Source organism: Triturus cristatus, chromosome 10, assembly GCF_964204655.1.
Source record: "Triturus cristatus chromosome 10, aTriCri1.1, whole genome shotgun sequence".
NCBI classification, from domain to species: Eukaryota; Metazoa; Chordata; class Amphibia; order Caudata; family Salamandridae; genus Triturus; species Triturus cristatus.
Genome location: NC_140593.1, coordinates 993,192,689 through 993,214,780, shown reverse-complemented (window position 1 = coordinate 993,214,780; position 22,092 = coordinate 993,192,689). Strand labels below are relative to the sequence as shown.

The 22,092-nt window shown below is 45.5% G+C and overlaps 2 protein-coding genes across 3 annotated transcripts in view; one reads left to right on the top strand and one right to left on the bottom strand.

Annotated features, from left to right (window-relative positions):
- Positions 1-15,402, bottom strand: part of GID4 (GID complex subunit 4 homolog) — a 139,248-nt gene extending 123,846 nt beyond the window's left edge. The window contains exon 1 of the mRNA XM_085628960.1: positions 15,089-15,402. Coding sequence (XP_085485086.1) covers positions 15,089-15,253 — 165 coding nt within the window. The 5' untranslated portion in view covers positions 15,254-15,402. The remainder of the gene's footprint in view (positions 1-15,088) is intronic.
- Positions 15,403-15,937: 535 nt separating this feature from the next.
- ATPAF2 (ATP synthase mitochondrial F1 complex assembly factor 2) overlaps positions 15,938-22,092 on the top strand; it is a 223,041-nt gene continuing 216,886 nt past the window's right edge. The window contains exons 1-2 of one of the 2 annotated variants that reach the window (XM_085628961.1): positions 15,938-16,072; positions 17,440-17,522. The gene's annotated coding sequence lies outside the window, so the exon portion shown is untranslated. The remainder of the gene's footprint in view (positions 16,073-17,439; positions 17,523-22,092) is intronic. The other variant, XM_085628962.1, reaches the window with a different exon arrangement.

The window sequence follows — 22,092 nt, the reverse complement described above, 5'->3', positions numbered from 1 at the left end:
TGAATGGTTTGCTTACACTGCACTATTTTACTGCACCACTACGGGATGATGTGGCCCTGCCACTGGCCGCTGCCATGTTATTATTGCTTATGAGACATACTGCGCGAGAGTTTTCCCTGTGGGCCCCGAGCGCGAGGCCGCTGATGACCACACTGCTGCGTAGGATACACCAATATACACATACCTGACCGCGCTGCGTTGTCTCACATGGAATATTCGAGGTCTGAATGACCATCGCAAGATAAGATTGACCCATGCACATCTGACACGACACCAGATTGACATCTGTTTCCTACAGGAAACGCATTTGCCCCTGGTAGCCGGGGAGAGGCTTAGACATGCTAGATGGGGCGAAATACACACATCTGGCTGCTCCAGCTACTCCCGGGGAGTAGCTATTTTAATTCGGCGAGGCCTACCCTGGCAAACATTTCGGGTGCATGCCGACACTGAGGGTCGCTACATAATATTGCAGGGGACGCTTTTTCACATGCAGATGACACTAGTTAACACATATGGCCCCAACACGGACGACCCTGATTTTTTCCGGCACGTATGGCACAAGGCGCAGTCGCTAGGAGAGGGTGCGTGCATGTGGGGCGGAGACTTTAATGCGGTGCTTTCGCAGGAATTGGACAGGGAGGGGGCGGCTCGCGTGCATCACCCGCGTGCGGTGGGTCTCCTCCGTGGCCTCATGGCAGACTATCATTTATTAGACTCGTGGCGAGTGCTGCATCCCGCGATGCGGGAGGGCACCTGCTTCACCCCACACAGAGGAGCCTGGTCCAGATTCGATTTTTGGCTCTTAACTCCACAGGTGCATGCATGGGTGTCCGATGTTACGCACAAGGCGCGCACCCTCTCCGACCACTCGCCAGTGGAACTGCTACTTCACGTACCAAAGCCATATGTGACGCCCCTTGCGTGGCGCTTGCCAGCACAGGCCCTATCTGATCCGGTGTTTCGGGAAGACATATACCAACACGTGACGGAATATTTTGAGCAGAACACTGGCTCTGTTGCGTCGGAAAGCACCCTGTGGGACGCTTTCAAGGTGGTGATCAGAGGTCACTGCATTGCGGGACAGGCCAAAGTACTGAAGGCAATAAGAGGAACGCTAAAGGGGCTGGAAGACAGCCTACATGCTCTGGAGGTGCAGTACTGCTCGGACCTCTCGGCGACAACTTTGGCGGAAACACGCACCAAACTCACGGAATACCAGGCTGAAGCAGATAGGGAGCTTAAGTTTCTGACCAAGCATGCTGTAGCCCGCAGGTACGGGGAAGGTGACCGCCCGGGCAGAACGCTCGCTCTCCTGCTGCGGTCGCAAAGACCATCCCCCTTCATCTCCTCAGTGGCGACACCGGAAGGTGGACATGCGTATACTCCTCCAGAAATTCTAGATCCGTTTCAGACCTTTTATAAAGAATTGTACCGTACCCGGGGAGCGCCACCGCTGGCGGAGCTATCAAGCTACTTTGATACGATCCAGCTCATCTGGTTCAATGCACACCAAAAGGGATACTTCGATCGCCCCTTCGAGGTAGGAGACGTTAAGGATGCAATAGGCTCATTGGCAGCCGGAAAGGCGCCAGGACCGGATGGCTTACTGGCACAGTTCTATAAGGAATATGCGGAACTACTGGCCCCTAGACTACTGGCAGTATATGCTGAGGCAGTTGAGGCAGGTATACTCCCGGAGTCGATGAGAGAGGCGGTCATCATTGCCCTCTTGAAACCGGACAAGGATGCCCAACACTGCGACTCATATAGGCCGCTGTCCTTAATCAATACTGATGCAAAGATCTTCGCGAAAATGCTAGCAACGCGGTTACAACCGGTGCTGCCACTTATGATACGCCCGATCAGTCGGGCTTTGTGCCGGGCCGCTCGACATCTCACAACCTTCGAACCCTATTTGGGGTGCTACACTATTTAGCCCCGCATGTAAAGGCTGTAGCGGTGCTGTTAGACGCCACGAAAGCGTTCGACTCCCTGGAATGGGGATTCCTGTTTCCCTTGCTGCAGCGAATGGGTATGAGTGAGGCATTTATTGGCTATATCAGATTGCTGTATACCAACATCACTGCTCGGGTTAGAGTGAACGGGCTTATCTCTATGCCCTTTGCCATTGGGAGAGGTACGAGGCAGGGCTGCCCCTTATCGCCCCTGCTATTTGCCTTCGCTACAGAACCCTTGGCAGCCCGCATCAGACAGCATCATGCAGACAGGGGCATTGGTTTTTCCATCGAGGGCGCTGACCATCTCTCTATACGCGGACGATATTACTCTATATATGATCGACCCGCAGGAAAACCTTTCGCCCATGACCAGAGAATTGATAGAGTATGGCTTGCTATCGGGAGTAAACATAAATTGGGAGAAGTCGGTTATTCTACCTCTGACGGCCGGGACGACTCGCTTTACCCCGGACTGCCCGCTGAGGTGGGCTGACGGGCCGGTGCGGTACCTGGGGGTCTGGATAAGCACGGACATACAGCAACTATGGTCGGAGAATTATGGGCGGGCACTGGGTTGAGGAGCGGGTCGGTCGCTGGAAGCATTTGCCCCTTTCGCTGGCGGGCAGGATTGCGGTGGCCAAAATGGTCATCCTGCCGAAGTTCTTATATTTATTTGGGAACATCCCGCTGCCCCTGACTGCTAGACTGCTAGATGGTGGAGCTGGCGTGGGGGGGTAAGCAGCCGAGGGTGGCATGGGAGACCCTCACTCTCGCGCAGCGGCAAGGGGGCTTGGCGGCACCGGATTTCCCACTTTATGCCTACTGTGCACAGGCACAATTTTTGCACTACTGGGTGCACCCCACACCGTTTCAGCCGCACAAGCGGAGATGCACCGACATCGACCCGGTGCACGCACTCAAATGGGCCTGGGATGGGCTAAGGCGCAGGGCCGGACTGGACCTCCTCTATACCAGATCGATGCCTCTACGAGATAACCCGATGTGGCCCCCGCTGCAAAATATGTGCACTGGGGAGCGAGCTGCGGCACGCGGCCTTCGCACGGGGGGAGATTTATTCCCAGGAGATTCCTTCCTCACGCCGGAGCAGATGTGTGGTGAGGAAGCTCCGACGCTGCTGGACACACTACTTTACTACCAGCTACGCCACACATGTCAAAAACTGTTTCCTACATTTCCGGCACCTCCGCCGGATCTACTTGCCCTGGAGAACGTGCTAACGGTGGAATCGGGACGCAAGCTCATATCCAGATTGTACCAGCGTATGCAATACAGCCATCCCGTAGCGATCCCGGCGGCGCGTGGGTTGTGGTCCGCGGAATTGGGTACCGACATCTCTGATGAACACTGGGATCTCTGTTGTAAGCTCCTGGAGATCTTATCCCCCAACTACAGACTTCGCCTGATACATTTCAAATATATCCATATGATATATCGCACCCCTCACCGGCTACACCGCATGGGTTTGAGAGATACAGATAATTGCTGGCACTGTCACGCACACGGGGCTACTTTCTTAGATATGGCGTGGGACTGTCCCCCGCTGGCGTCCTTCTGGGCCAGAGTGATGGAAATAGTAGGTACAATCACCGGCCTGCTGATCCCGTGTACACCGCAGGCTGCACTGCTAGGTATCTTGCCTATGGTCAAACCCAAGCACCGGAAGTTGCCAGCGATGCTCATTTTACTAGCCAAACGCCAAATTGCGATGCACTGGGGGGTGGCCACGTCGCCTAGTATTAGGGAATGGGTAAAAAGCGTAGTATATTGCCAGTCGCAGCTCGCTCTGTATTGGGAGCTACTGCCGGTGCGCTCCAGGCCGAAGGATATCTGGGAGCCCTTCACACACTGGTTGGCGCAAACCACGCTCCAGGCGCTATAATTTCAATGCTCATTCTTGAGACTATCGGGAGATGGATGCAGTTCAAGTTGCATATGGGGCGCGTTTGTCTCCACAGATGGTTTTTGAGACTGCACGAAAGGGGGGGGGGGGGATGGATGGGTCATGTGCATGTTGTTAAGACATATTGAGGGGGAGCGGATCTACCGTATTACTGGCGGTGGGTTGGTGAGGGACTGTATCGTCCATAAGATGTCATGTATACACGGCAGTGAGTTGAATTGTTTTTTGTTGCTAAAAAATGCAAATAAAAAGAATTAAAAAAAAAAAAAAAGTGGTGCCTTTTGAGAGTTACCTACTTTTTGATGTTGGCTTTCCAACCTGTCAAAGACAGAACCATCATGTTTCTAGCACAAGAGCGTCTTACTGACCAGGATATCCATTATTGTGGACCATCTGGTGCTTGAGTGGCATCCAGGCACAAAGACTATTACACGAGACACCCAACATAAAAATAGGTAGGGTGAAGAGCCAAGCTATGAAAATAGCTTGCATTTATAATTTCTATCAGCGACGTTCCCAGCCTAAAGAATTCGAGACTGGTACCCCCATACAACAAAATTGCCACCGACCACAACACATGGCATGCAGTATAAGAAAAGGAAATGTCATTGTGTAAGTTGCACAAGCTTTCATAAACGCTTTGCCACTGTGCAAATAGTGTAGATTGCCAGTGTAGCAGTCACCTGTTTTATACACACAAGGGAGATCACCAAAATGAATTCTGCTATCTCATAAGTGGTCACAGTGTTAAAAATGGTCACTGTATTAAAAACAGGAGCCTGGTTGTGTTTCCATTACTCTCTTATACATCGTGAGGCACATAATCTTACCTCCAACTGGAGATAAAAGTACTCCCTAGGGTGTGGCAGAGGTGCCACACTCAGTCGTGCTAAACTAGAAGTAAGTAGGTAAGATAAATAAGGAGGATCCAAACCGCAGGATCACATGTATTGTAACAGCGTCCGTTGATTCAGCGACCGGTATTTAGTACTCACTATTTGAGTGTGATCAGGTTCCCGCGCCTACCCTCGTTCTCTGCTTCCACCGAATGAGGATGCGGGAGTTCCTGTTTTAAAGAAGTACACCTGGCGGGCTTAAACTGGAATCCACATGAACCCTGCAGTGCATCATCGTACATGTCTGGCAGCCATCTTGGAGTGGTGTAGCACATGTCTGGAGTGTCAAAGATGAAAGATAGAGATTCACTATCGGAACCCTCTTCACGTATGCCTGGGGGCCACATGAAATAGTGTATAAGTGCAAAGCAGAAGATGTCTCATCAGTAAGTGGGGTAACGGTTAACAGCATTTGGGTGTATGGGGTGTCGATCACAATACTCATGTCAGAGTAGCTTTTTAAAGACCATCATTAAGTGACACTTCGTAAATCAGAATGATACTTATTGATAAGTAACTAGTTTTGTGTAATATGGTATGATCTAGTCTTGTAAGCCTGGCAACCGACCAGTATCTAACTATGGCTATTCTTTATAGTGGTGTTGTGATCATCGCATATTGTCTTAACTCGAACGATCATTAGGGTACATGAGGTGGTGGTCAGAAGTGACAAGTGTACCACCAAATACAAGGGACATCTATGGGGAGCACTTTTGCCGTTAGTCTTGCAAGTCTTTACAAGGCCGACTTCGAGGACAGACATCATCTGTGCCTCAAATCTGTTCCAAACCAACATTGTCTCATGGAGGCGCTACATAGACGACATCCTTGTCTTTTGGAAAGGAGATAGCTGTTACTATGAGGTTTTCGCCAACTGGATCAACTCACTCAATCCCTTTTTACACTTCACAAGTTCGATCTCAGACTCTAAGATTGCCTTTTTGGATCTTTTGATCAGCCTCACTCAATGCCAGTTATACACCAAAACCTAAAAGAAAAATACGGACTGTAACAGCCTGTTATCCTTTGAGAGTCACCACACGAAAGCGCTCCATGAAAACCTACCATATGGCCATTACCTACACCTTTGGTGGAATTGTAGCAACCTAGATGACTACGATAATCAAGCGAAAGATCTGAGCAAAAATCTACTTGAGCAAAAATATCCTGAGTGATTAAACTCGTCGAAAAGAGAGCCCGCAACAACAGGGAGGCTCTATTAGGAAACCATACACGATCCAAAGAGGATACAATGACATGCATCACTACGTTTACAGTTGTCAAAAAAAGTGGGGAAGAGGGGGGACCAGGAGCTAATTAATGGTCCAGTACCTATGCTCCGAAAAATCAATGAGGTAATCACTATTGAGGTACTGTTCCGAGGTGGATGTGGTCAAATATCGACCGGTGTCCACCCAAAGGTTAAGAGAGAAAAGAGAAGTGAGGTCTAGGATAAGGTACTAAGGGTGGGGGGAGACATAAGGTGTCTCTTGTTGCCCTCACACACCCCGAGGGATGTCATGCTTCATCATCGGGCATATGCTCCTCGTCGGGCCGGCGGTGCAATGCCCTACGGGTCCCCCGAAGGGTCTCTTTAGCGGAGATCTTTTCGAGAACTGCCGATGGGTGCATGCGGGTATGTGGAGGGGAAGTACCAGGATCAGTGATAAGGGTTGTGTGTGCAAAGTGAGATAAAAATACCTAAGGGTTACCAAAGGCTGAGGGCGTTTTAATAAGAGGTACCCTTGGTACAGTAAAAAACCCGTAGGTTATTAGTTAACTATCAAGACGTAATGTGTCTAAGGTAGCTTACAAAGTGGTCGACATGTTTCACGCCTTATGTGGTCATAGCGATCCTTGGCGTTTCAGCAGGACCGGAGAAGGTGAGTGATGTGAAAAAGGTGCACAGACTAAGTGTAGTGAGTGGGGTATTAATCACCCTCTCACTTGGCAAAGGAGTAGGTAGTATCTCTTACACAAGTAGTGTGTGGTTGGAGAGTGAGTTATGCCCCCTTTGCATTAGACCTAGACCAAAGGGAAGAACAACAAAAAAAAAAAAGAAAAAAGAAAGTTAAAATACGGAAATTCCGTTCCGTGCGGTATGTGTAGACAAAAGTCATCTCTACACGGTGCCAAGAGGCAGTCACAGTAACACACATAGGGAGCAGGTTTGCTCGGTATAGTACATGAAACACAGCTCTGAGTAGTGTCCCATGCCAGCCGTATATGAAGCGTATCGGAGGGAGGGGGGGGCGTGGAACCCACCGGTGGTAGGGCCGGGTAGCCACTGGTTCCCACAAACACTCCCAACTGTCACTGCCGACCGGACAACGGGTACACCACTCACAGAAGGATGTGCGATAGTACAAGATAAATATATCGTGGCCTCAATTGTAGCTTCAAAAATCCCGCAAGCTCAGTGTGAGCCGTGGCGGTGAACCCAGGGAAACAGTCTTACCTAAGAAGGGAGTTGGGATTACTCCATGAGCTATGCGGCGTAGGAGGCCCACACCATCTAGGGCTGACGGCACACAATCACGGGTACCAGAAATGAGATAGCCGAGTGGGGGGGGGGATGAGAGAAAGTTAAAACGGTGAAGCGTTAGATAGAACGAACACGGGTACAAATGGCACAGTAAGGACTTACTTTCAGTGAGCGTGTCGTTGCCTCGAGGAATACTCACGGGTTACTCAGGTGACGGCACTGGAAACCTGCCCGATCCAGATGCCAGCTCGAAGGTGGGTGAGTGAGCAGAACCCGTGGTTTTTAAGGCGTAGGACCAGGGGAGGCGGGAGGTGCCTATTTCCGGTGTAGCGTGAGAACGCTGTGTCAGTGGATCCGGAGATAATCATGCGTGAAGGTTTTCGGGTTACAGTGCTCACTCGCGCATGCGTGTCACAGTGCTCACTCGCGCATGCGTGGCGTGAACAGTGCTAATCCTGCGCATGCGAGGAGTGAAGGTGTTCGCGTGGTGGGTATCGAGATCTCAAATTAAAGTTTTGTGAGATATGTATATTCAAGTAGTAGTCGTATATTCCCCAGTTCGTCTAGAATGGAGACCTCTGAAGGAGGTTGTGAAGGCAAAGGCCGGGCAAAAAACGGGAAAAGGTATAAGAGGCGTGGAGACTCTCCGTGCTGGTGGAGTCAAAGCCTCATGTGGTGCTGAGAGAAGGTAGTGTTACCAATGAATGGACACGCTGGTGGCGCGGGGAGGGGGAGACGTGACCCGCTGGAGATGGTCCTAAGTTGAATCACAGGTGTTTTTATGAAGGTTGCTGTTGTGAGGTTCATGCTTAAACCTGTCTGAAGGTGGAGTGGTCCATTGACCGGGGTGGAGATAGCCCCATCCTAGATAGGGTTGGTCTGGACATGGCCCTTAACAGTTCTGACCATTTACAGTTCTGACCATGGAATGTCGTCATTTAACCCCTGAGTGTGTGTCTGTAAGCGGTGGACCCAACGTTGTTCTCGCCTAAAGAGGGAGTCACTGGTCCAGTTGGTATTGGCTTCCAAGATGGTCCATTGGATTGCTTCACTGGGGTGGCCCTTCTCCAGGAAGTGGTTGGTCAATTTAGTGGCTGAGCGTGCTCGCCTGACAGTACTTTTATGTTCACTAATCCTAGTCTTGATTTGTCTGGTGGTCATCCCAACATAATATAAATCGCATGGGCACGAGATTAAATATATGCAATTAGTCGTATTGCAGTTAGTATGCCTGCATTGTTCCCATCTCAGATTGCCCAGTTGTATGGATTTGGTGTGTCGTGTGGAGGAACACGCACTACATGTGCCACATGGATAGTGGCCTTTGACTGCTGGGAGGTCCCATAGGGTGTTCTCACTCCTCATCTGCTTGGGACGTGGTCGTGTGTTGATCAGCTGGTCCCTTAGGTTCTCAGTCCTTTTGAAGGCGAAGCGGGGTGTTGGGATATTCAGGGCATCGCTGTTCAGGATTTTCCAGTTGCGATTGATGATTTTCTTAATTTTGTTGGAAAGAGGGGTGAACGTGGTCACGCAGGTGATCAAGTTGTTGATTTCGGGCTCCCTTGATTCCAGGAGGCCTTCGAGTGTTATTCCTGGCCCGTTTCTTGGCCTGATTGATCACCTGTGCCGGGTAGTGTCTTTCTGTCAGATTCTCTGCCAAGTTATTTGCTTGCAGTGTAAAGTCCTGTATTTTGCTGCAGTTACGTCTAATTCTAAGGAACTGACCATAAGGTAGGTTTTCCCTTAAGGCTTTTGGGTGGTGGCTTTTGAAGCTCAGGAGGCTGTTGCAGTCCGTGTTTTTCTTATATGTACTGGTTTGTAATACCCCATTTTCAAGTTTGATGGACAGATCCAAGAAGGGGATCATCTCCTGACTAGATGTCATTGTGAAGCGCAGATGGGGGTCTTGATTATTGATCCATTCGAAAAATTCAAGTGTCGCGGATGCAGGGCCCCCAGACCACCAGACAAATCAAGACAAGGATTAGTGAACATAAAAGTACTGTCAGGCGAGCACGCTCAGCCACTAAATTGACCAACCACTTCCTGGAGAAGGGCCACCCCTGTGAAGCAATCCAATGGACCATCTTGGAAGCCAATACCAACTGGACCAGTGACTCCCTCTTTAGGCGAGAACAACGTTGGGTCCACCGCTTACAAACAGACACTCAGGGGTTAAATGACGACATTCCATGGTCAGAACTGTAAATGGTCAGACCTGTTAAGGGCCATGTCCAGACCAACCCTATCTAGGATGGGGCTATCTCCACCCCGGTCAATGGACCACTCCACCTTCAGACAGGTTTAAGCATTAACCTCACTACAGCAACCTTCATAAAAACACCTGTGATTCAACTTAGGACCATCTCCAGCGGGTCACGTCTCCCCCTCCCCGCGCCACCAGCGTGTCCATTCATTGGTAACACTACCTACTCTCAGCACCACATGAGGCTTTGACTCCACCAGCACGGAGAGTTTCCACGCCTCTTATACCTTTTCCCGTTTTTTTGCCCGGCATTTGCCTTCACAACCTCCTTCAGAGGTCTCCATTCTAGACGAACTGGGGAATATACGACTACTACTTGAATATACATATCTCACAAAACTTTAATTTGAGATCTCGATACCCACCACGCGAACACCTTCACTCCTCGCATGCGCAGGATTAGCACTGTTCACGCCACGCATGCGCGAGTGAGCACTGTGACACGCATGCGCGAGTGAGCACTGTAACCCGAAAACCTTCACGCATGATTAGCTCCGGATCCACTGACACAGCGTTCTCACGCTACACCGGAAATAGGCACCTCCCGCCTCCCCTGGTCCTACGCCTTAAAAACCACGGGTTCTGCTCACTCACCCACCTTCGAGCTGGCGTCTGGATCGGGCAGGTTTCCAGTGCCGTCACCTGAGTAACCCGTGAGTATTCCTCGAGGCAACGACACGCTCACTGAAATTAAGTCCTTACTGTGCCATTTGTACCCGTGTTCGTTATATCTAACGCTTCACCGTTTTAACTTTCTCTCATCCCCCCACTCGGCTATCTCATTTCTGGTACCCGTGATTGTGTGCCGTCAGCCCTAGATGGTGTGGGCCTACTACGCCGCATAGCTCATGGAGTAATCCCAACTCCCTTCTTAGGTAAGACTGTTTCCCTGGGTTCACCGCCACGGCTCACACTGAGCTTGCGGGATTTTTGAAGCTACAATTGAGGCCACGATATATATATATCTTGTACTATCGCACATCCTTCTGTGAGTGGTGTACCCGATGTCCGGTCGGCAGTGACAGTTGGGAGTGTTTGTGGGAACCAGTGGCTACCCGGCCCTACCACCGGTGGGTTCCACGCCCCCCCCCTCCCTCCGATACGCTTCATATACGGCTGGCATGGGACACTACTCAGAGCTGTGTTACATGTACTATGCCGAGCAAACCTGCTCCCTATGTGTGTTACTGTGACTGCCTCTTGGCACCGTGTAGAGATGACTTTTGTCTACACATACCGCACGGAACGGAATTTCCGTATTTTAACTTTCTTTTTTCTTGATATTTTGTTGTTGTTCTTCCCTTTGATCTAGGTCTAATGCAAAGGGGGCATAACTCACTCTCCAACCACACACTACTTGTGTAAGAGATACTACCTCCTCCTTTGCCCAGTGAGAGGGTGATTAATACCCCACTCACTACACTTAGTCTGTGCACCTTTTTCACATCACTCACCTTCTCCGGTCCTGATGAAACGCCAAGGATCGCTTTGACCACATAAGGCGTGAAACATGTCGACCACTTTGTAAGCTACCTTAGACACATTACGTCTTGATAGGTAACTATTAACCTACGGGTTTTTTACTGTACCAAGGGTACCTCTTTATTAAAACGCCCCCAGCCTTTGGTAACCCTTAGGTATTTTTATCTCACTTTGCACACACAACCCTTATCACTGATCCTGGTACTTCCCCTCCACATACCCGCATGCACCCATCGGCAGTTCTCGAAAAGATCTCCGCTAAAGAGACCCTTCGGGGGACCCGTAGGGCATTGCACCGCCGGCCCGACGAGGAGCGTACGCCCGCTGATGAATCATGACATCCCTCGGGGTGTGTGAGGGCAACAAGAGACACCTTATGTCTCCCCCACCCTTAGTACCTTATCCTAGACCTCACTTCTCTTTTCTCTCTTAACCTTTGGGTGGACACCGGTCGATCTTTGACCACATCCACCTCGGAACAGTACCTCCATAGTGATTACCTCACTACGTTTACACCCATATCTAAAAAAGTGAAGACCATCATATTGAATCATTGGAATAGCTGAGCACAGGTAATTTGAAACTTGAACGCTCACGATTTGCCTTCAGAAGAACATTAAATTTAAAAGATTAACTAGTACACACAAGACCTCAAACAAAGGTACCCAGATCACAAACACCACTTTGGAATCAACCCTCAATTAGCGGACACTACCGCTTGTAAATTCTACTGAACACTCAAAAGCACCACAGCTAGGATCTTTTTCCTTGACCCAAACAGCACACCAACTGTAACACCCGAAACTGCATTTACCGAATTACATGTACCTGCCCAATGTATAAAATATGGATGACAAATAGACCTATAAAGATAGGAATAGGGGAACATAAGAGCACCATCAGATGAACGCAATTCCACCAAGATGAGCAACCACTTAAATGATCTGAAACACTCCATTAATGGTCTGAAGTGGGCAATCCTTGAATCAAAACACAACGTGGACCCCAGCCACCCTATTTAGGCGAGAACAGCGCTGGGTGTTCCGCCTACATACCAACCAGGATGGACTAAACAATGTCATTCCTTGGATCGAATTGTAGGCCTACACCTCTGAGCAACCAAACATAGAAACCACTCAGGCCTATTCTTCGATATGGATGTCACTTCTGACCACCACCTCATGTACCCTAATGATCGTTCAAGTTAAGACAATATGCTGAACATTTTGTGACTATCCACAAGCATGTTAACTTATGGGTATTCTACCACTAGCAACAAGTCTAATCCCAGTTACCTGTACACCACACTTGTGAATACACAATTATGAAGCCAAATTCATATTCTCTGAATACAAAAGGTGAATGTGCACTAATAAAACAAGTCATGTTCAATTTTAAGAACTTGTAAGCTAGGCAATCAGTGAACTCCACTTGAAAGCACAAACCAGAAATATATTAATTGGTTGAAAAGTTCAGACTGGTTTCCATATAGCAACTTTGCATTATGAATGCCTCTATAAGTAGGTAATTTGCTTTTCTATGCCAGATGAGTTTCTTTCCCAAACTAGTTTTCTAGGATTTGCCACTGTGTTTTGGACATATCTTGTTAAGCTATATTTAACTTATTCTGTCATTGCTTATGACAGAATGTGGTGCTGATACTTAAGTTAGTCAGTACTTTGTTCACATTGAGTTAGGTCTTTTGTTCATTCTGTTTTGTTACTGTCAGACCGGTTCTCTGGGCCCTCAGGTAGCTAGAGTCACTAAGGAGCATCCTTCGTCAGTGCTGTGGTTTAACTTAAAGATCCTAGGGCCAGTGTTGTCAGGCCTTTACTTGTGCATTCTCTAAGGGCAGAGGAGTCAACCAGTAAAGGTTTATTAAGAAGGAGAAGGTTTTAAGAAAGGGAATCATAATCAATAAATGTCAATGTCCAGCAAGAGCTGAATCATATACATTTACAATAGAAAAACGTAGGGCAGGTGATATGGTTCCCAAATAAAAAAATAAAAAAAATCTGGTGTCTAGCACCATCAGTGGTCGGGATAGGACTTAAAACAGAGTCCATGGCGAAGAGTGTCCGAAAACCAGGGAGTTAAAAAGATTTCAGTAATCTTCAGGGTTGTTTCAGTTGTATTCACTCACACAGGGTCATTCTCTGTCTAATTTATAACCCCTCATCAGCCAGGCTAGCTTGACTCCAGTGGCATGGAGAGCACGGGACCCACGTTTGGGCATACCCGTCCTACATGGGGTGACAAATGCAAAAAGAACAATTGATGGACAGAATGCAGATCAAGTCATACATTCACCCCAGTACAGAGATCTGGCCCTAAATCTGTCGTATTTTTTGCTCCCCATGCCATTTCAGTTTGAACACAGCCATATTCAAATCAGTCTTGACCCTGCTCCCTGTGGGAACAGTCCAGTCCAAAATGCCTGGCCAGGTTCTCCCTGGACGGGAAACAAGCATTCTAGGACCGATTTTGGGGTTTCACACCTCATCAGCCAGGCTAGTTTGAGTCCAGTGGCATGGAGAGCACGGGACCCACGTCTGGGCATACTGATCCCATTCGGGGTGACAAATGCATTTGTCACTCTAAGTGGGAAGGGTATGCCCAGACGTGGGTCCCGACCTCACTGCGCCACTGGATTCAAGCTAGCCTGGCTGATAAGGGGTAATGCCCCAAAACCGGTTCCAGAATGCTCGTTTCCAGTCCAGGGAGGACCTGGCTTGGCAGTTTGGGCTGGACTGTTCCCATGAGGCACAGGGTCAAGACTGATTTGCATATGGCTGGGTCCAAACTGGGGTGGCGTAGTCCGCAACAGAATAATGGATTAAACACAGATGTGTGTGACTGGGAGTGAATGTTGCATTGTTCAGCATTCCGTCCATCAATTGTTCGTTTTGCATTGGTCACCCTAAGTAGGAAGGGCATGCATAGACGTGGGTCCCATTCTCACTGCGCAACTGGATTCAAGCTAGCCTGGCTGCTGAGGTGTGATGCCCGGAAACCGGTCCCAGGATGCTCATTTCCGGTCCAGGGGGGACCTGGCTAGGCAGTTCGGACTGGACTGTTCCCATGAGGTTTACAATATCACGCAAAGGTAGTGATGGTTTAGAACAGTCACACATCACATTCTATAATCCGTATGATTTTTGTTGTTTTTTACCACATCATATGTTTCAATTGTGGTGCCCTTCGAGGTGACATGAACATCTCACTACCAAGGATGTAAAGATAAACAAGAATTCCCAAGAAACCTGTTATTACATGTATTTCAACTGTTTTTGAAATACTGTTCCCATGAGGCACAGGGTCAAGACTGATTTGCACGTGGCTGGGTCTAAACTGGGGTGGCGTGGGGAGCAAAAAAAGGATGGATTCGACTCATATCTTTGTGACTGGGGGTAAAGTTTGCATTGTTCAGCATTCCGTCCAGCAATTGTTCGTTTTGCAAGCTATATAAACTAACATCACATTAATCTATTTACTACTTGCTATTTAGGTGACATTTAATCACTGTGGAGTCAATACGCCTTTCTAGGTGCAAAGAACCACACGTGCAAAACCTGAAAAAAATTAAAAGTCCCTTGTAAACGACAATCAGTACAACTACAGATACACCTACCAACAATATCCAATTGTTCAGGAGATGTTTCAGTGTTACTCCCGTTAAAGCTTTAATCACTCAAATGCAAGTTAATGGTAAAATATCTCGTTAACCAGTGTTAGCATTTGAGATGGACACCTCACCTACCCAAAAAGATGTAATCACAAAACTGTGTGCATTTGTACCCTAAAAAAGACTTCGTGTCATAATCAATAAGTTCATTTTAAGTGATTCACAAAGTGGCATTGAAAAAATAATCTTCGATTGTGGTCTTGCGATGCGTTCTTCCAAAACGTGAATGGACTATCACTAAAATAACTAGTCGTGAGGATGAGCCGTGATCCTATGTATGCCGATAAGTGAAATAGTATCTCTTCTGCTGGCATCAGGCATTTCCTACTGGATGCCTCAATCTTGCTAACCAAAAGTGTCTACCTTTGACGTTCAATCCGCAACACCCTCACCTGTAGTACCACCTCCACGTCGTAGGCATTACCCTTGCTTTTCTGGTGGCCCCGGTACTTGGCCCCGCTGTACAGGAGGGAGACGGTCACCCCGGGTTGCTGTGTGTTGATGGGTGGTGGCGGGATTAAGGAGGCCGCGGGCCGGGGCTCCGTACGCACAGGCATGGCCAGGCCTGAACTGGAGAGAACCTGAGTTGCCCGAGCTCTCTCGGCACGTTCACTGTGGCCCGCCGCCTAGCACAGTCTACACTGCGCTCCAGAGCGACCCCTACGAGTAACGTGAGCTCTGGTTGGTTCATCTGGAACTCTGAGGCCGCTCAACTGAACCCACCCTCCCCATTGGCCGCCCGCAGCCTCTAGTGGACACTAAACATGCTGGGAGATGTAGTCTTTTTGAGGTCATTGAAAGTGACGAAGTTGACCTCAGTGACTTGGCTGGAAGTCGACGTGACGTCTTTGAGCACAACCTTGGCTGTCGGCAGTGTATTGAGGGAGCGTAGTTAAGGCAACCATGTTTGGACGGATTTTCTCTCCCTCAGAAAAGATATCATTAAATATGTTAGCAATATTGTGGTAATGTACTAAGTCTACATTTATTGGTAATGTATGAAATTAAAATAGTTCACTAATGTTTCGTACAAGGTAAAAAACATTACGTGCTTGCCAAAATTGCTAATAATTAACGATTCACAAATAGTGCAATCAATACAGTCTACTATTAAAACACAGCCTAATAATGAATATACATTGTACGCTTTTAACATTAAAATCGGTATTTTACCATTAAAACATGGCCATTTAATTGACATCTTTCATAAACCGTAATTATTGAAGGCTACCTATCCGATATGGGCGTAATCGCGAGTCTTATTTCGATGTTGATTGTCAATAGCGTCACCAAGATGGCTGCGCCCTTTAGCACTCAGTCGCGTACCGGCAGCAAGCGAGACACCAGTTGTATGTAAGGATAAATCCCGTGGTAGGGTACGTGACGCTTCTTAAATGATTCATATCATATCAAGTAGTAATTTTGTTTCTGCATACGTGGGAACGAAGAATACCTTAAAACCTTGACAGCGTTTTTAAAGCGTGATTCTTCAGAAGATTTTCGGACGATAGTCAAACTGGGGTGAGAGTAGCGGGTAAATTGAATTCCCAAATGAGGGTGGGCGATTATTTAACGCCCCACCAAATCGTATTTTGAGAATATTTGGTTAAACATGTTGCATTTCAAACACCGTATTAAAACAGATTAGGTAAAGAAAAAACTAGTATTTTTAGCTGTCCGTGAAATACTTATGCATTTAAATTTTTGGCAGTAACCAGCATCATTTTATCACAGCAGAACTTCCTGTATATGCCATTCAAAAGAAAATCACCCATTATAAACACACCCTTAACACACGGATCTTTTTACCCCATTTAACAACTACTGCTAAAGACAATGGGTCTGCCCTTAATGCACCAACAAATGTAAACACAGGTGTTCACAAAAGCGTTTTGCATGTATCGTATGTGCACATGATCGAACGCGAGAGCACACACCTTCGTTTTTCTACACTGGGTAAGAACAACTTTCGTCAACTATTCAGAATGCTTTTATGCTTCTTACTAACTTTATCACTGGAAGTAAACTTTGATATAAACCACATCGTCTGTTACCGTTTTCACTTGAAATCACGTTTGAATCAATCTATAGTTGTAATAACACGTTGATTTAACCGCTGTTATTCACTTTTGGTTGCTGAAACAGCTCCCCATAATCCTCACGAGCATGGAATCATTTGCGTATAAAAACTCCTTTTATTTTAACCACAGCCATGCACGTTATATTTGATCGGTTTCTTATCACTTTTTTTCACTTTCACCCGTCTTTTTAACACATGAGTAACCAACAGACCTCAGACATAGCGCTTATCGTCATCTTTATTGTTTTTCTAGAGTTCCCCTGAAGAAGGCTTATGCCGAAATGCATTGGGAATTTATAATCAACGCTATAATCTTCGTAATGCGTTTGAATTGAAAAAAAACGCTCATGATGAATTTTGAATAACAAATAAAGTCTTTCAACATTGAACATTGAAGAATTTAGTACAATCTTTTGAAACCTATTTTTTAGGACAATCACGCGCCTGGGGGACACACCCCATGTTGTTGGGGGGTGCTTTTCTACACATGCTGTGTAGCACATACGATACATAATCTGCCCTCTGACTGCCAATGTTGGGGGAAAGTAGCAAAAATATCGTTTTCTGTGTAGAATGCACATAGAAAAAAAAAAACTGAATATAACAAACCGCATAGTTGAGTTTATTTCTCAGATTTAGAATCCTCCATCTTGCATTCTATAGGAAGCACCTTCTGGACGAAGGAATTAAAACATCACCAGCTGATGTCACCCATACAGCTGCACTATTAAACCAGATTTTAAAAGGTAAGCTTACCCTACCTAGATTGGCTCTTTTTTTGAATAAGATATACTAGTATTGCACATATATTTGGTGTGTTTTATCATTCATCGATTTACTACTTTGGTGTAATTTAGAATATGTGGAATGCTGTAAAAATCTGCTGAAATGTGTGAAAAGTGGTTTTTAGAGCATTTAATTATATATTTACAGTAAGAGATAAGTACTGCATCCAGTGCCAATACATTCCAGAGCACAAGCAAAAACCTGGTGCTAATTTTACATAAGTAATGGTGTAAAAAGTTACCGAAACAGTGCTTGAACAGATTTATCTAAATTTGTGGTACAATAACTGCTAGTGGTAATGCCATTACCGAATTGTGGTTTGCCAGCAAAACATCAGTACATTTTTCCATCACTAGGGCTGTGCTGATTTCTCCCAATTGGCAATCCGGCACAGCTCCACTGCAAACAGCACAATACAGTAGTCCTGAAAGTGGTTCCTCTGATGCCCTAAAAATGTTCTTCTGACTCTTTAAACAGGTAAACTTTTCCTTGTCACCGATTGCCACTAAGAGCCTTATAATGATACCCCTGATTTCACCCAAGTACCAATGATGTTGATAACTGCAGGGAGGGAGGTATCAATACAAATAAGTTATCACAAGTAGGTCCCCGGGGGTCACCTTAGAAATGAGGAATTACCGGGGAATCAGTAATTGGAATTTCAAATCTTTCCAGTATTTTACCCTTTGACTTCAATGCTGACAGTCCAAGAGTGAGCATGAAGGGACAGTAAGGAGTTTATAGGGGTCCAGAAAGGTTAGCATTAAAGAGTAGTAAGGGACTTGTAGGGTTTGAGGAAGAGTAGCTTTAAGGGGTAGTAAGGCGTTTTTAGGGTACAGGGAAGGATAATCTATAAGGGTACACCAAGCTTTTTAGGTTACAGGGAATGGTACTCTAAGGGTTAGTAAGGGTTTTTAGGTTTCTGAGATGGGTTCCGCTGAGTTGTAGTAATGGGCTTCCATGGTTGAAAGAAGAATAGCGTTAGGGGGTAATTCGGTTTTTCAGGTTCAGGGATGGGTAGTATTAAGGCATAGGCAAGAAATAGTAAAGTTCAGTGAGGGGTAGCATTAGGAAGGGTTTTTAGGGTTTAGGGAGTAAAACTGTAATGGGATAGCAAGGAATTTGTAGGTTCAGGAAATGGTACCATTAAGGGGTGGTTAGGGGTTCTTGGGGTTTAAGCAAGGCTTTAGTTAAGGGGTAGTTAATGATTTTATGGTTGAGGTATTGGTAGCATGAAGTAGTAGAAACATGCTTGTCACATTAAAGGAAGGGTAGCATTAAGATGTTTGTACTGTTCAGGGTAGGGTAGCATTAAGGGGCAGCAAGTCTTTTTTTAGTGTTCCAGGAATGGTAGTGTTAACGAGTTGTAAGGTATTCTTTGGGTGCAGGAAAGGCTAGCATTAAGAGGTAACAAGGTAGTTTTTATTGTTAAGAGAAGGATAGTGTTAAGCGGGGTAGTAAGACATTTTATGGTCCAGGAATGGCTTCCTACGGGTCAGGGATGGGTAGCATTAAGGGGTACCAAGGTTTTTTTAGGTTTCAGAAAAGCGTAGTATTAAGGGGTAACATAGTTTGCAGGGTTCAGGGAATGCTAACGTTAAGAGGCAGTAAGGGTTTTTAGGATTCAAGGATGGGTAATATAAAATTACAGTAGTAAAGAAGTAAATTAATTTAAAATATACAAATATTAAATTTTAAGTAAAATTCATGTACTAATAAAATAAATACATGACAGTTAATAATTGATTTAACTTGTGGAAGCAGAGGTGCTTAAAATAATTCACTACAGCCCATAAATCTTAATCTCAAATAAAAAAGAATACAAATGGAAAGCATTATAGAATATTTCTTGAAACTAAGAATAGTAAAATAGCTTTAAAACGTGCATATTCTCATCACTTAAAATAATCTATTACAGCTTACTCATATTTACAATACTAATATAGCAATTTTAGCAGCATTCTAGCTATTAAAAGAAGACAGGAGCTCTCCAAGTTGGGAAACACAATAGACCTCAGTTCGTTGTGCATGCATATCTTGACTAAAGCTTGCGAGGTTCGGGCATGTAAAGCAATTTCACAGCCCTCCCTCTCGTGGACCAGTAGCCTGAACCTCAAGTGATTGGTTCATCATATGAGGTCTGGTGACAGCTGGCCTGGCAACCCAGACCTAAAAAGCAATCTTCTAAAGACTGAGAATGTGTTTTTGGGGTTGCACAGCTAGATAGAGAGAAGTCCATGGAGTTTAGACATTTTATGACTAACCAAAATTGGTAAACTATTTGAAATTCCAGGTATGTAAAGATCAAACAATGTTAACCTTTGTTCTGGTAGACCCATAAAGCAATATCCCTATTTGTTCTCAGTATTGACCACATAGTGTATTTAATAGTACATGCCCAATAACTTTTTCCTCTGATGAAGTAGTCAGTGTGGAGGAAACAATGAGGTTGCCCAATTGTGTTCTCTTTTGACTCCTGATCCCAACCATGGCACAACTTGGACAAAAGACTTGCAAACTGACTAAGACCCCAACTGTCCTTACCCATCAGCATAAACTAATGAATCAAGGTGTATCTCCTCTGTCATGAGCGGCTCTAACACCCAGAATGATTCATGTCAGAGTATAGCCTCCAAATTCATGGCTGCTAACGTACTGTGTGAAATAGATTTCACCATGCTTTATTCTACTCTACGTAAGGCGTTGAGTGCACCATGTGAAGAATGACTGATCAGATTAGACACACAGTAGCATCATGTGAGTTGGCATGTCTGCATAGGAAGCATTTTCCAAACACTTGTGAGTTCCTCCTGACATACTTGCGATCCCAGCTATATGGTACTCTCCCTCACAGAAAACCTACCAGGAAATGGTTTTGATGTTCCAAAACATACAGTACAAAAGAGAGAAGCTAAGGTCACAGGGTTCAATAAGCTATAATGATATTTTGGGTATATTATTCTTTTTTACGCTTTTGAGGGTAAGTTAGACTATAATCATCACCTCGTCCATCTTTTCTTATTATTAAAAAATGTTTTACAAGAAGAATTAGGGTTTCTAGAATATAGATGATGCAAAAATAATTATGACTCCTTGGAAGCTTTAAACATTGTTTTCCTTAGGAGGGGGAACTGTTGGTTCGTAGTAATATTTTAGATTCTTACTTTTAAAATAACATATGTGGGTCCCTTGCAGTTCTGCATATCTATTTCTGTAGAATTTATTTTTTTAGTCCCACAGACATTCTTCACATTTATTTATCTAAATTAAAACCATTTTCTTTTGTTTCTATCAGTTATTCTTGTTGGACAAATCAAATTTCCCACTTCCTGCAAATATAGATAGGTAAATGATTACAAGAGTTGGCGTGCAAAGAGAAACGTTAAGTGCCTCTAGTTGAATGCCACCATATACTCATGGACGTGCCCTTTGGGTCTCATATTCACTCATCTCACACAAAGATCTATTAGTGCATTTATTACGTCTCACTCAAAAATTACTATTTCTATAGATTTTAATAAAATGTATTATTCAAAGTATTGTTGCTTGCCACTGAAAGTTTTTATCATCCCATTTAGATAAAGTACATTTGGGATATATAGCGGATTTCATGGTGGTTGTGTTTCTTCCAGAGACATGTGCATATTACACTTCAATGTGAATCATCAACCTGCTAGACGGAATGGTTTCATCTGCACTACCAAATCCCTCGCCAGGGGCTTATGACTTTCTGAGGCGCTGCTGTATTCTACAAACTATTATAAACTATTGGGGTCCCCCCAGAAAACGTCAAAGGTCCTGGCGTACTTCTTTAGACCGCCCAAGGAGGCAAAAGACTCGAAAGATCCATCATATGACTCCAGAAAAACTTTTTATGAAATAGAGGATTACAGCACTCTCAAGGAATATACCAGAGGCAAAAAACAACAGATTTGTTTTCAAGACAAAATCTTTTTATATATAATCCTTATGGAATAGGCACAATCAATGTAGCATTTAACTTTAGACGGTTGTCCAAAAAGTAAGTGCAGAAAAAAGTGCTTATGTGCAACTTGAGTGAAGAGAAATAGAAAATTCAGACGAAAGCAATTGAAAATCAAAGTATCATAATTCATACATAAACACTGGTTGGGGTTGTCCCAAGGTGGATGAACCAATGTTAGGCCTGTTTACAAAACCATTATTGTATATTGCTATATGGCCTCATTTAAAGAATGTTTATTTTTATTTTAAAATGCATCATTCAGCTTTTCTGAATAGGCAGCTTATACTGTATTCCAGGCCACAAAATGACCGTTGTCGACGTTTCGACCCGTCTTAGTCGATGAGGGTGGTTTATGACCTCCGAATGCAGGTCTTCATCAGGACATAGAAAACACAACCTAAACATAATAAACACGCAGTCAGGACCGGTCTCTCTGGTGTGTAGAATATCATGAAAGGAATTATAGGGAGGAGCCTAGCGCGCAACCAAGATGGCCGCGTAGGTGCGAGGCTCCCGAGGACCTCCGTGACCTCCTACACATATCC